At 43.0% G+C, this 16,199-nt stretch overlaps 1 protein-coding gene across 3 annotated transcripts in view; it reads left to right on the forward strand.

Annotated features, from left to right (window-relative positions):
* The window catches only part of LOC105279739, a 242,150-nt gene that overhangs the window by 115,365 nt on the left and 110,586 nt on the right, over positions 1–16,199 (forward strand). For all 3 annotated transcript variants that reach the window (XM_026971817.1, XM_026971818.1, XM_011339725.3), the window contains one exon: positions 14,488–14,565. In XM_026971817.1, the coding sequence (XP_026827618.1) occupies positions 14,496–14,565 (70 nt within the window). In that variant the 5' untranslated portion in view covers positions 14,488–14,495. The remainder of the gene's footprint in view (positions 1–14,487; positions 14,566–16,199) is intronic.

Raw genomic sequence — 16,199 nt, forward strand, 5'->3', positions numbered from 1 at the left:
CGTGTGACAAAATTAAGTCGAGACAAATCGACGGTCGCAGAACCGTCGACGGATTTCGCGGATGAAGATCGATGGTCAGACCTCCGCGGGAAAAAAAAAGAAGTAGGGATTACGAGCAAGGTCAGGAACAAAGTATCTCTCATCGGGGATGATCCCTGGCCGAAGGGGATGAGCGGATGGGGAAGGAGTAGTAGCAAACGTACTGTTCGAAGTCACGGACGGGAGAGGATATCGTTTGGGCGGGGGACGAAGAAGGGCCGCAGGAACGGGGGCAATGGATACAAGGACGCCATAAGTGTTGTCTGGTCGATCGCGATCACTTCCGTCCCGTCCTTCCGGCGAGGCGTAACCTGGTCGCTTGGCAACCGCAACCCCAAAACATTACTTCGACGGGAGATAGTCGAGCGTCAGCGGCGACGAGAGGGGAAGAGGGTGGTGTAGGCAGAGGGAGAGAGAGAGCTTAATGGATACATATTGATATCATTTGTACACCCTCAAAAGCTTCCCTCTGTGCTGCTTCATTGCTCGCGCGGGTTTTTCTCGGGCTGGCGATATCATTCCGGCAAAGAAGGCGGCCCTACGCCGCACGCGAGCGTTTGCAAATACTTTCGTGCCGAATCCCTGGGCGTTAATTCGCCGAGGAACGCGAACACGTGTGCCACAAATCAGTGTCTCCCTCGCTGTGCCGCAAAAGCCACCCGCGCGTATACGTCTTCCCGCATCCGTTTCGGGCACCGCGGTTTGAGCACGAGGCATTCTGTTATTTCACGCCGCAACTGTGATGTGCGGAACGTGCATGGGGTCAAAAGAAATTTTCCGAACCAACTCATCTCTAAAATGTAATCCTTGAATCTTCATTTTAATACCCACGAAACATTTGTCGTTATTAATTATTTCATATCATACGACTTTTGAACTAAAATTTTAACTTTTTAACTAAAAGTCATGATTTTTCAATGTATGAGCTTAATGGACTTAATCCTTAATGGAAGAGAAAGAGGCTAATTCGATCGATAGTCTGTAAACATGCTGCATGAATCACATGTGACTCATTGCAACGAATTAAAATTTCAAACTGTATGATCCGATTAACGTATCGCAGGTAAGATCGACCTACATACATCAGCAGAAGTTTCCGCACGGTAATCACGGAGAGAACCGGGTTGAATCGCTCATCCGAAGGGGTGGGTCGGGTATTGGGAGCTGAGCGTTATCGCGGATAGGTGCCTACGGTGTACAGCGTGTCAGAGGGAGTCAAATTGGATCAACCGATACGGGATCGCGCGCGTTATGAACATGAGTTGTCCTACAGCTGCTCCTGTCCTGGACTGCTTCTCCTCTCGCTTTGTGTGCGTGAGAACGCGCGCTTTGTGTCTCCTCCGCGCGCGATTCTCCGTTTGTCTCCTCTCGTGCTGGCCTCGCCGTCTCGCCACCCTCGCGCGCGTGACGCTCATCGGCCGCTCGCTCGGACAGACAAGCTCGTCTCCATGAACGAACACGTGACTACATCGGCACAATGCAGGGCGCGAATGCATTTGCGAATGAGCAGACGCGTCCGACGATGCCGTGCACACGACATGCACGCAGACAGAGAGAGAAGCACACGCGAGCGAACTGTCCGAAGATCCGTGCAGCATGCACAGCATCGCAACACGCCACTTTCACTCTCCCTTCGCTCTCCGGCGGCATTCTCCCTCAAGTACGTCGTGTCTGCGTGCGTGTACGCACGAATGCATGCGTGAATAGAGAGATGCCCTTTCGACATCACGCGCGCACCGGCACAGCCGAATTACCCTCTCGCACTGGCGTCGCGCGCCGGCTGCCAATAAATACCTTGATCAATTATCCTCGCACTCCGGGGGATATCGCGTATAATACGTACGTACGCGCGGTAACGCACGACGATAACGAATGATACCCAGCTACGACGCGGAAGACCGGTAATTTGACAGATGTGCTCAGTTACCAGGATGATTCTGTGCAGGTGCATCCCTCGTTCTCGCACATGCTCTCGCTGTTTACGCGCAGACAATCGACACTGCCTTTCGCATGCAGACTGTATCTACTATTGGCAAGAAGCGCTATTGATCTGTTGTTCCGGTCGGGAGAGACCCTTTCGAGAGATCTTTTCGCGGCACGTTTTGCCGCACGATTCGTATTCCATCTTCGTGCCTTCTTCTTTATCTCGTTAGCATGAAGAAGAACCGTTTATAGCGCGAGATGTATCGTTAGCTAGTACGGCGTCGATCAAATATTTGACGCTAATACGTGGTGCGACGCGGTGCATAATTTTATTCAATTTTTATGACCGATGCGATGATGAGTCCCGCGGCGCCGTTTATTTTCGTCATCGTACTTCTATTACCATTATTATATATTGCGGCGCTGAAATATAAAGGCCGGGATACGCGTGGCAATCGCCAATTTTCTCATTTCTTACGTCAAGCATATACACTTTCTTGAATTCGCGCGACGTGACAAACGTAAAGGCAAGAGGAAAACGAGTTTCCGGGTTACACTCCGTTCCGAAGTTGCTCATCCTTAATCCCGGTATTACTTGGAGATAGACTGGAGATAGACTCTCGGGTCTGTCACGTCGGGAGACACGGCAAATTAGTTCGCATCGATCAGAGGAGCCCTTCTGTCTGCAACGAGGATATACCGCGTCCGACATTGATCAATTCGTGACGCGATTGATTAATTCTTTGATTAACTGCTCCCTGCACGCTCGCATTATACTTGCGTATCTACGGACGAACGCGTTGCTGACCGTGTTCTGAAGTCGGGCTTTACCTGTAGACCATCGTCATTTAAAGCGCTCTCTCTCTCTCGCTATCGCTTGCGAAAGTTTTCTCGTAATTTTACATCAATTTTACATCGCGAGCGTTGAATAAACGTTATACGTGATCCTTGATAAGAGGATAAGAATTATCAGTGACACATATATTTATTGGCGCTTTGTTAAACTAGCACACAGCCGCATTAAACGCAGCTGCACAATGGCTCTATTTGCATAGTCGTATTTTAATCGAATAAATGTCGCGCCAGGGAACTTTCGTCGGCACTCCATTTTGCCGACACGTTTAATACACGGATCATGTAATCCTCTGCAATTCGATTGATATTCAATTGCTGCATCATGACGTACCGCACAGGAATAATTATGCACTAGGTTGGGCTCCATAATACTCCAATTTCGCGTTCGCGTTGGCGTATTGCTGCACGAGACATAAAGGAAGTTTCTCCAATCCGTTACTTCATTGCGCTTGTAATCGCGAATGTGTGGATCGATACGCACTCTCAGCGATTAATTGTTATCCGTCGCGCGATAATTTCATTGCACGAACACATCGCGCGATAATACTGATACCAATAGGGATCGCACGATAAAGTCCTGGCAGTCAATTACGATCTTCCAACGGTGTGGCACCTTTTATCTTTTGTCTGCACCACCCTCGTTGAAACGTTTACGATTATTCGTCAATAGTGAATCGATTTATTGCGATTATAGAGCACGTGCGCGCGACGGCGATAATAAATCACTCCGCCGGTCAACCTTATCTTTGCAACGATGTGTCGCGCTTGTCAGAGCGCGGTATTGTTAACCCGTTGACTGCAGAATCTATAATGTACATAGTTACATATGTGCACACGATGAAATCGTGTGTGGGAGCTGGATGCAAGAGAGAGAAAGAGAGAGAGAAGAAAAAAATATATATACAGGAATTACAGAGAAAAAGAGAAAGAGAGAGAAACTTCATCAACATTCCACGTATTTCAACGTGGACGGTTTAAACATTTAATTCATCTCGTAGATTGTGTTAACGTTGTTTTACATATCTCGATGATAGCGCAACGCCATTACGTTGATTCTCGACACAAAGATCGAGTTATCACAAATTAGTTAGCTCGACGACCCGTGATTTAGTTTTATACAATAAAATCCGCCCGCCATATAATAAGAGTTACATGAAAGTGTGTTTGCGCGTGGGCAGATGGTTGGACGAGTTAACGATAATTCGGTGCATTACAATGGCCACGTTAGTAATAAATCATTGCCGTGGCCATTATCTGGAGCTACATACGCGAGTACTGTTGGCGGCCGTAGCATTCTCAGTTTGCGTATTATATAATACAATACAATACACATACATACATCTGCCTGTGGCGATCTTTCTGGCTATGCCGATTTTTATCCGCGCGAAAGGAGAGAATGCCGTTCACGCGACAGAAAATATTCGTGAGTCTTCGGCGCGCATTAACGCCGTTCTGATTTGTTTCGTGTGCATAGCACGCTACGCGAATACAAAGTGTCGCGCGCCGGCAAAACGAGCACAATGGCGAATAAAGGCACAAAAGGACGCGCGAAAGTTCCGGGGTTGACAAATCGAGCCACGTAGGAAACTTTAGGCACGTAAAAATACACGCTCGCGCGCGAGCGACTAAGCGCGGTAGTCCGTGAAAAACTCGTGGCTCGCGCGTTCACAGGTAATTAAATGGGGAATATGCAGATCAAGATTATTCAAATTAAAATCGATCTCCGATAATGGTAGCTAAATTAATCGTTCAAAAGTCGGATCAGTCTTGTAGATTAGCGCGAGTTTTTACGCTTCTTTACGCCTAATCAATAGTTGAAAGTTTGTAAAACTAGAATCATTCAGTAAAAAATGTGTAACTTTAATCATATATATGATGTTGTGTCCGGGGGGGGGGGGTGGCTCGAGTGGATGAGTCACCCGGTGTACCGGACGGCCGATCGTCGTGGGTCAGCGAGAGGACCGTCGGCCTGGAGAGAAAACGCGCGTTGCTGGGGGGAATAAATAAACAAGAGGAAAGAGCGAGTTGAAGCCGAGCTGTAGTGATAGCTGGACGCGTCGCGAACTGTTTCGAATTATCTTATCAATCCGTTGTGCTGTATTAAGTGCATAGCAATAAAGCTCCTGTTGTTTCGTACGCGCGAGTCTCATTTCCACGAGTGCGCGAGTGCCGGTGATCGCGTGGCGTTAGCGCGTGACGAGCGGAGTCCGCCCGGACGCAACAATATATTACGTATATTGTACTAACAAAAACTATTTTATAATCTATGCAATTTATATATGCATCTCGATTATTGTTTTTTCCTTCGTTTTTATTCGTTGATTATAATAGCTTTATCGCAATTTTATGCAATTTATAACAGTTTGTTTCGTGTTATTGCATTTGTGGAAAATATATATTTTATTTTTATGTTTTTTCTTTTAACAGCGTTCAACAAATTACAATATTTCAACCATTTATGCCAGCTAAGCAAAGGACAATTATCTATTATGTTACAGGTTTATCGATTATTAAATAAATTGTATAGGCAATAATTTTTGTTATAATATGTGCGACATATATATATAATAACGGCCAGGGGCATTCAGTGTTTTAATGATTAAATTCAATGATATGACTAAAACAATGCGTTAATTCCATTTCCGACCATTTTCGCTACATTGCGTTACATAGAATCTCTATTAATCCGTGAAACTGATTTTCTCTTATCATTAATAGATACCACGATATTAATTGTAAACTTTCACGTCTATAAATTTACATTGCGTTATATTATTCTGCAATTTTGTTCCAATTATCTCTCATTAGTCATTCAAGTGTATATATTCTTTTATTTAGTCTATACATATGTAAATTTTTTTACCACTTTATGCTTTTAAATACGTAATGTATATTTAAAAGAGTTGATCATTCGTTATTCGTTAAGTAATGATATATTAATTAATCGAGAATAGGAACTCAATGGCGATATAAGTGCATTCGCATCACGAATATGCCACATATGCTTTCTAAAGCTCCATCAGATCGAATCTCCGTCTAAGTAGCAAAGTATTTAACGAACTTTAGAGAGAGAAATATTAAGCATTTAATGCAATTAATCGACGAGTAATGTTCTCTTATGGATTAAACGGGCTTAAGGTTCTGAAATCGAGTGTTTTAACAGAAAGCCGTGGGAGTTTAAACCGAGATTAAAGCAAGCTGGAAGAATGAGACGTAAGATTCAGATATTATCTTAATCTCTTCAGTCGCTCTCCAGGACGACGAGAGATGCCGGTAGAAAATGCCGAGAACAGAACGGATGGACTTTATTACATGTTCGTAGTATTATGCACCATAAGAGACATTAAATTACGACCGCAATTATTTATATCAGCAAAAACTTAATTATTACGAGTTACCAGTAGTAACTTCAGCTTGTCTCTTGCTCATCGGCAAACTTTTGCATAATTTTTTTAACACAGGCATTTGTTAATCTATATGTGCGAGCATTTTCGTCCGCTAGAAGTTTAGTCTTAAATTTACAAATAATTATACATCCATTAAGGCAATTGTTAATAACACGATAATCAATAGTTTAGTATAATTAGGGATTAAAAGTGCAATTTTTTCGACTTTAATAAAAGCAGGAAAGCTTATAGCGTGGCGCGCGATCGTTATCCGCTTCATAATCAATTTTCGATAGCCGCGGAATTAAATCGTGCATTTTTATTTTTCAAAGTTATCTCATTAAAGCTAGCAAGTTAGTTTGTTCGTTCGATTCACGCTTTATAAAGTCGATATTTGATATTGTATGGGAAATATAAGGCTTTCAGATTATCAGTTAACACGCTCGTTTGCATGCACCCTCTTTTACATCCCGCTGCCACTCGACGATCAGCTGAAATTACGCTGATCCACCATCGTGGTTATTTTTACGCCGTAATGCTTGTACGCGCGTCTACATAAATGTGTACATGCGTACGAACGAACGTAGAGGAACATCACGGAAAATGTAATAAGCGCCAGTATTTCCACGAGCGCGAAGAGATCGGACCGCGGAACAGAAAAATGTCGCGATATCGCGAGGATCGATAATGAAAAATACTTCCTCCTCGAAGCATTAGCAATAACATTCTCCTTCGACATCATCTCTCGTGCCGTTTTATTGCATCACCGTGTTCCTCGCTCGTTTAATATCGTCATCGTGACGTCGCCGGTGGCTTATGACGCCGAATCTCGCCGCAAATTTGAAGTTGCGGCCCCGGTAGTCGTATATAGCCCCGACCTTTCGCAAACTTTTTTCATAAAGTATTCCGTGTATTCTTTATTCTACTCTTCCGTGGTACCCCGATAAAAGTTTACAGGGGACGGGTAGCCGGTATTACGGTACACAATATTTTACGTCCTCTCATACGCGATGTATGTTTTTCCCGCCGTCAGCATTCGGTGACGGGTATGTATGTACAGACAGACAGCGTAACATCGAACACGAAGACACGTTCTCGATTCCCGCGGCATTTTATCTCCGCGGATGTCCGCGGAATTAATTGGACGTTACAGCTTCGAAGAGTCGAAGCCTCACTTCCTCCTCTCCTCCTCTCCCCCGGTATTATACGGGAGAAAAATATACTCCGAAGAGGAATATAAGCGCGAGCGAGCACGCGCGCACACACACCGCGTGTCGCTTAAATCGATTTCCGGTGAAGATTAATTGAATATCCGATCGTGTCGCTCTCTTCTCTTTCTCCTGTTCCCTCGCTCTCCCGCTATGTTCTATATCGGACGAGAAAAAATGCAGGATTCCCATGGCACTCCGGTATTTCTGCTCGCGGCGCCGTTCCTGTCTTTTCGTACGTGCCACCGGACCCGTATCGTGGAATTCGCCGTCTCGATCGATGGGCGGATTTCAATCTGTACATTCTGTATGTACGTCGAAGTATGATATCGGTATGGTAGCGGGGGTGCGCACTCGTTTCCGAGCCGTTTCCGCCTGTGTATTCGTCGGACGAAGTGGAGGACGAGAGTGATGACGTGCTACATGCCTGTGTTGTTCGTAATATTTCCGAATGGAAATCCAAGTTAACACAACGTACGACAAAAAACACATACAGGGAAAGGGAGAGGGAAAAAGTAGAAAAATATGGCACGTGCGTACATGTCTCCGTGTCTCTGTGCAATAATAATGGGGTAATGTAAGAGATCAATTTAAGAGTGCATGTGTGAATTAACTACATCTTTAAAATAAATAAATGTTTAATCATTAAGCGATTAAGCGTTCACGTAAAGCGGAATACTGTTATTGCGAAATTACGTGCGGGCGAAATAACGAAGCTCTCCAATCAAACGAACACACGTGGCATTTTTACGATTACATTGGCCGCAAACCATAATTCACTTTTTACGACGTATTGTATCGCGAAAATCTCACGCCGCTTGCCACGCAATGTAAATTCCCGATGCAGTACGATGCGACGATACCATCGAAATCGTGACGTCAGATCATTACTGCACGGTGCCATTAAAATTAATGCACGCTCGAAACGGGCCGTATATCGCGTTGTTTTTCGATCGTTAATGAAATCCGGCCGCGGCGTCGAATCGCCAATCATATAAACGCCAAGCAGAAAGTTATTAATTCCGACACGGGCATGTAATTTCGATATACACGTAATTTCGCATGCAAAATGACGAGGATTTCGCGAAAAATCCGCGAAAGTAAACGAATCTGAGATCTCGCGTACAAAGTTTCGCATTAGATACAATTTTGCTCAGTAAGACAGCACGACGGAGGTACGGATTCTCTCGTTCAGAAGTATAGCCACGCGGGCACGCGTATGCTTGGCGATATTCCGATTAAAATTTTTCGTTGATGTCGGTATGCGGCAAGGACTCGGTGCAATCTGCTCCGGATGGTACTCAGTAGCTAGCAAGGTAATTATCTGCAAATTAAACCCGCTCCCTCATCCGTTCCCACTTCTATTCCCCGCTTCTCTGTCTCATCCCCCTGCCGTCTCGCTCGCTTCCGTGCTCGCCATCATCGTGTTATTTGTTAATGTGGTATTAGCTCGAATTACCGGTTAAACGTTGTACGAGAATTGCCCGTAAACAGTTGCACTTTATTCGATTACGAGTCGCGATGGACATGGTGGGCACGTTTCGGAGGGCCCGGAGCACAAGTGGTCGTGCATGTACATATCAACATGATCGAATTATTTGTTTGCAATTGCGGGGGCGGTAGATGTAACGACGTAATCGAACGCTTAATATCGTCCGGCGGATTGTGGAACCTCCAGATAATGCATCGGATATTAACCGACTCATCTTAACAGTGTAGATTAAACGCGGGCAGAATAAGCATTAATGAGCGACCCGGGACGTGAAAGTAAGGAAAGGGACCGGGGAAAAAGAGAGTGGACCTTCGAAATTAATTTGTCCGCATCTGTAAGTTTAAGTGGGATGCAACTCGTCCGTGATGTTGCGTGCATCCGTTATACGCAGAACATACGTATGGAGTCAAACATATTTTTATACATTTCTGTTTTAAATTAACAAAATGTTGCGCGCCGTACGATGTGGTGGAAGCCGCAAAGAGCTTATTTTATGGGAAACGACAAAAATTTTTAAAATTCAGATTTATTCTGCAATTTAAATAAATGATACGTACTAAATCGCGTAGTCGTTATACTGGAACTCTCCTTTTGCACGTACATACGGTATGATAACAAACTTTGACATTTCTAGAATGTTTTTATAATTATTTCAGAAATTAAAATACGCAGCCACAATCGTGATTGGCTGTATTAATTTGCTTTTACGATATCATGTTGTAAGTGACAGCAATGTCCGTGTGAAAGATGATACCTCGAAGCGATATCGGATATCGTTACACAATATCGTATTAACAATTGTTCCATCTAAATAGAGGCTTTAATATAAAATTATACATTATGTCATTTCATATGAAATGTTGGCTTTACATTAAACAATTTCAGATTATTTCTGGAAAATGAATACGTTTAATTGCAGTAATTTCAAATGACCATCCCACGTTTCCTTCAAATGAAAAATTAATTTAAAAACGGAAGCAATTAATTATTCACATTTAGTTAATAAGATCGTGAAATATGTATATATTAGAATGGAGGAAGGATTCCGTGTTATTGTTTTGCAGTACCGTTACGTCAGATTTAAGAGATTTCGAGGGTGACCGTTCGATATTTTTATTTGCGTGATAATATTTTATATAAAATAAATAGGGTAGGGTGACCAAATTCGGATCAGATTTTAAAAATCCTTCTCTCCGTTGAAAACAGTTGCTCAACAGTTGAATAATTTATGTAGTACATGTTTATAAATTATTTTTAAGTGCTATTATTTAGTATAACGCTATTTCTAAACGTAAACATTTCTTCCGTATTTCAAAAGGTGAATCTGTATATATCGCGATCAAATATTAGATTATTAATAGAAGCGAAATCAATTAACATATGCAAATATTACGCACGTGATTGTTGTTTCAACATGATTGAAGAATATATTATTAATGCAATTAGTAACCTCGCAGAGCAAGTAAGTTAATATTTCACTCTGAGTAAATAGCGGTTTGTATAATAGTCTCGAATAAATTGAATGTGGCGCGTCAATAAATCGAACGTCCCTTGAATTTCCAGATGCCTCTCCCCGTGTGTGTATACTCTTTAACGTTATTATACACAATTCCGTTATTATTATGAAGAGGAATAATAATCGTTAACATTATTGACGCGAAAGAATGATTGACTACAAAAGACAAAGAGCAACTCCATAAGCGTCTCTCGCGTTTCTCTCGCCAGTTTTCGATTTTTTTCTTCAGAGCTTTGTATCGGCTGTATGTTGCAGATGATATTTCGAAAAAGTCCGAGTTTTCTTGCGCGCACGCGTATACTTCGTGTACGATCGCGAGAATATCGGGCAACTGATGATCATTGGCGATCATGATCGCATACGGTATGCCATTCGTCGTGACCATAAAACTCGACAACTACGTGTTCATCCGAAGCAACGGCGGGAAAAAGATCGCAAGTTAGGTTGGCGAAGGAAGGAAAGCGGTGGGAAAAGCAGCGAGAAAATGTAACTACGCATACACACGGACGATCGTACAGGAAAACGCACACACGAACGCGTGAAATGATCCACAGCGATACGGTCGTTTCCTCGCGTACGCCATCAGGGTCAGGAACTCTGGACCTCTGGTTTCTAAGTGTTCTTCAGGATCCCTGAGCGCGCGCGCGCACACATGTGTCATCGCACGATGAGACACGTGTGCGTCACCGTAACAGCACACCGACATGCACTGTCGTTCGGTATCGGTGTATATATGGAATGTAATACGGTAGCTGGTAGCATCACATGGCTATTTAGAGAAGTTCCGTGGTAGCTGAGAGAGGCGAGAGTCGAGAGGGTGGATCGCCGAGAGCGGGGGTGCAACGGCGCGCTTGGAGGAGGTAAGAGACCGGCACGAAGAGACGCTCGAGGCGACGCGCGCGGGGTCTCCTCGCTGCTCTCGCGCTCATCTCTCCTCGTGGTCTCTTCCGTGCTCCTCTCTTTCCCCCTTTTTGCCCGGCCTTCGCCCTGCACCAACCCCGACTCTCGGCGTCCACCCCGTACGAGCCATCCCTCGCGCACCAGCCCACCGCCGCTATCTCCCGCTTCCCTTTGTTCGCATGGGCGACAGTGATATTCTGCGGGAATCCGCAGATGTGGCTCGGTCGGGACGCTCCTCGGTTCCGCAGGCACGGCAGGCGAGTTTGCGAAAAGCCAGACCATTGACACTGCTGCGCGGTACGCGCGGCACGGCATTGTTGCGCAGCGACCGGCTAATAAAGAAAAATAGAGGCTGCTGCACGGATATTAGTTGCTCTCTGTGTACGCGGGAAACCGGACCGAGCGCGCGAGAAAGGGATGAATTGTCGATTCGACGGCGGTGGAAAGAAGAGAGAGAGAGAGAGACTACACTCCGTGGAGGGATTTTTTTATTTACATCATTTCCGCTTTTTTTCCTTCCTTTTATTCAAGCTGCATTTTCTGATCGTTGATACTACTGATCAGGATCGCCAGGATTTTATTTGAAGATCCTACGTCGCGATGAAGAGCGATTTTATTTGACCGTTATCGATACGGATGAAAACGCGCACTCGTTTGCAGTTCAAAACGAGAGTATAGCGCTTTAATCGCTTGATGTATGAAATGTCATCGTTTAATTAATGAACCTGCATGTTACAGCAAATAGTCGATTATCCGGCAGTCGCTGTGACGCAAAATTCAGCTAATCGCGAGAGTTCGAGTCAAATAAAATACAGGAGAAGGAAAAAGAGAAAGGGATCGATGCAAATTAACGCGAACGGATATTGAATCGACAGTAATTATTTGCAAAATGAATACTTCCTGTAATGAGAGATCTGAAACTGAAGAAATACAATAACGACGTGCAGGATGTTAGCCATCGATGTAAAAGGTGAAGAAGATAAAGAGGATAATAAGAAGCGACGCTGTGACGAGCTCTTTTATTCACTTCGCGAATTCTCAAGATTCTCACGGAGCTCGTGTAGCTGCTTTCGTTCGTTTCACGTAAGCTTATTGCCGTATTTTCCGTTGAGCGAAGAATAATCCAGCATCAAGCGTTCTTCAAGAATCCAATACACGCCTCCCATATTTTTCCGCTTCTAATATTTCCCGCGTTTAAATACATCAATTAAAGCGTCATTTAGAAAATGTATAATTTACTACGCTCAATGATGCTTCAGTCATTGACCTGCAATGTACATTCAGGCCTAAATGTGGCTGGGGCCAAGCCTCATTTCATGTTTACCCTGACCGCATTCAACGGAGACAACAGTTGAGTAGCAATTGAATGCGACTGGTATATACCCTGAGATATTCAGCGAATCGAGTACCATTGCTACTCAAGTGCTGCTCGATTGTCGTCCCCGACTGAATGCGCCCATTGGCTGCGATATTCATATAGGGCGACATTGAAAACTATCGCGCCACACCTGTATCAATTGACGGTTATTGTAAGGAGCGAGCGAGTGTGTTTGCATCGTCGATTACGAAAGAATTACACGAGGGAAGCGTATCCAAGCCAAGAGAGAAAAATACTCCGAACAAATGGGAATCCACTTACGCGATACTGTAATTTACAGACCCGCTCGCACGGCCACATCGCGCTTTTATCACAGGCAAGACGTACGTGCGTTTTCGCATGTTCACATGCATACTTCATACCTTCCACGCGCATCGGGCATTCCCTATCCTTTTAGGTTGCATTATATATCTATACGTCTTATCGCGAACGCGCGCCAACGCAGGGAACGCAACTTGTTCCCTCGCGCGCCCTTTATCTTACTTCCCATTGTTATTCCTTTCCGTTTCCGCTTCCCTCTTCTCGCTTAATTCACATAGACAGCGGCGGAATGCTCGGAAAATCCGCGAATGGTCGGTTGCTCCGCGGATTCGCGCCAGAAGCTAGATCCTAGCGGAAGCGCTAATATTGCTCCGTCAGATACTGATAGAGAAAAAAAAGCCAAGACGATATTAGCTCGCCGCTTCGAAATAATCGAAAACAAGATAACCGAGGAAATTAGAGGGAAACTCGCTCACGCCTGAAACGCGACGACCGCAGACGTTCTCCCCCGCGCAGTACGTGGCTCCTTCGAAATTTTGCGTTATGCGAGCTCCATCGCATTTTGCGCTAGATTTTTCCCTGTCCACCGGGGAGAATGCCAATGCTCGCGCGTGTGCGCACCGAATATACGTACCTCGCGAATAAAGGGTGAATATACTCTAAGCCACTCGATGATGTTTTTTTATCAGGCGAGCGAGGGATCCTGAATCTACAAATATTAGCGTGATTCCGCTTTACAGACACGTTGGATCGCGAGCGTGTCGGGGCGTGCTCAAAATATTATTTCGACAGAATTATACATATTGTATCGTCGGGACAATTTCGCGAGAGATCCACGGCGAAATTGAACCCGTAGCACGTTGGAGCCGCACGGGACATCGGACGCTTTAACGCGAGAACGTCCCCATACGTTTTATCGTCACGGTCGGGTCTAATTTCCCGAACGTGCCCGAGAGGTCAATGGGCTACTTATTCTCGGGGCCGATACAAGAATTACCGGTGTATCGATCCCTGAATTTCTATCGTGCCAAGAGCGATCCATCTCCCCTCGTGACGTAGCCGCGGGCACATCCATCAGTATTGGGTTATAACTGACCGAAAGAAGGATTAGCGAAACACTCGCCCTGTCTCTGGTATTACACCCGTAGGGGCTATTCCCCTAATTGTGCCGAGTCGTTGTTTGGAAATGAGTGTAGCACGCATTAATTTGCGCTAAGTGTGTTGTTTCTCAGGCTTCCATGACGGATGAGGCGGGACAAGCCGTAGTGGCTGAAGAAGACGGAAACCGATATTGCTGTGGCGGTTTTGTTTCTATAGGCCATTTTGGCAGATTCGGAGATGATCTTCGTGCTTTATTAGGACGGAGTAGAGCGATTTTCTCGTGTGGATAAAATTTCTGATGTGTATATACTGACGATTGATATTTTTGAACTGTTATCTTTTAATGTTTTTCGAAGGTCCGCTATAAATAATGCTTGAATGGTACTGTATTGTTTAATGACTTTGGTATTTTTCTTTTTTTGTTGTAGATTCGAAGATGAATTGGCCACTGGTGCTGACTTGCTTTTTACTGCCGCAGTCGTGCATTCTCGGTGCATCGCGTGTAGGTAAGTCGTTTTATCAAAATCTCTCGGCCGATGACTAAACCGAGTATTACAGATTAAATATGCCTATTGTGCGATAAAAGTAATATCAGGATGTTTTAATAACTATAAATTTAAACATGTCTTTTAATTTAACGAACTTCTAAATATTGTATTAATTATTTAATATTTCATATGAAATGGATATTTAAAATATTATTTTAAATGTAAAGATCATATCAGATAATGCTTAAATGTTGATATTCATAATATAAAAATGAGATAAAAATGGCATGAGATAAAAATATCTGGAATTAGAGATATATATATACACGTAAGAGAAGATAGTTTGCTATTAAAGGCAGACACTCTTTAATATTAGAAAACGTAGTAGATTTGGGACATTCATACATTATTTATATTTAAGAATTAAAAAAAAAGTAATTTAAAATTAAAGATCTCAAAATATAACCACAAAAGACATTTAAATTTAAACGACATTTAGTTTCTTGCATGAAGATAAATTACATATATTATAAAATAAAGCACATATTTATAGCAATGCTGAATGAATCTATTTATCTGTGCTTTGGAACAGGAGAAAGATTGACGTATTTAATCTCGAAAATATATAATCTCAGAGATGAAATGTTATTGAAGATTTAAATATGCAAATATGCAAATTCTTTTATGAGAACAAACCGAAAATGTTAATCGTAAACAAAGAAGTAAAGATACATGTCTCATTCAAAATCATTATTTATAATATATATTTAGGTATAATATAATTATAATATCCATTCACGCTTTTGAAAAATTGAAATTTAGGAAATTAAAACATGAGCATCATGTCTGATTGTGAGGTGAAAGACTTTTGTTTTATTTTTTGAATCCTATTCTAACATACAATAAATATTGAGCATATTATTGTATCGGAATTAAAACGATTCAACATAGAGTGGCGATTGAATTTTCAGAATACATCTATGAAAGCAATTTGTGCAGCTGGTTATATTGACTCATTCATGAAATTTCTATGAAAACGATAACAAGAAATTTCCAACTGCTACTCGCGAGAGTAGCATAAATGTACACAGCAGCAAGTGTACATGAATGTACATAGGGAATGTTTTAAAAAGTAGATAATATAATGTTAAAGATATATTGTATATGTATATACAAGTATATATATGTATATATATATATAATAAGCTTATGCATATATGCTTATTTAAATAATAAAAAAAACTTTAAATAAACTTTTAATATATGAGTAAAATTTCGCTTACATTTGAACGCTCACCGTACATTCTTTCTCTCTCACGCATTATAGTAACATTTTCGCAACCAAAAAGAAATAATATGCTAATTAACGGAATGTAAGAAACATGCTTACATTCGAGCTACACACTCGAAAAGGGAGAGAACACACTTTGCTAAGATTGTATGTGAGTCATTTTACACAAGCACGGCGAACAATACTATTACGGCCATTCGATGCACGACTGCGTTACTGTTCTCACTGTTGTGCAACGAGCTGCGAAAGCCGGTCTCTAAAACCAGAAAAACCCTCGAATTGGGTCGTCCCGTTTTTTTCTGTCACCGACGACGAGCAGTAGTTGGGTCACGAGAGGCAGACGGGAAATCCTTAATCCACC

This window comes from Ooceraea biroi, chromosome 8 (assembly GCF_003672135.1).
Source record: "Ooceraea biroi isolate clonal line C1 chromosome 8, Obir_v5.4, whole genome shotgun sequence".
Taxonomy (NCBI): Eukaryota; Metazoa; Arthropoda; class Insecta; order Hymenoptera; family Formicidae; genus Ooceraea; species Ooceraea biroi.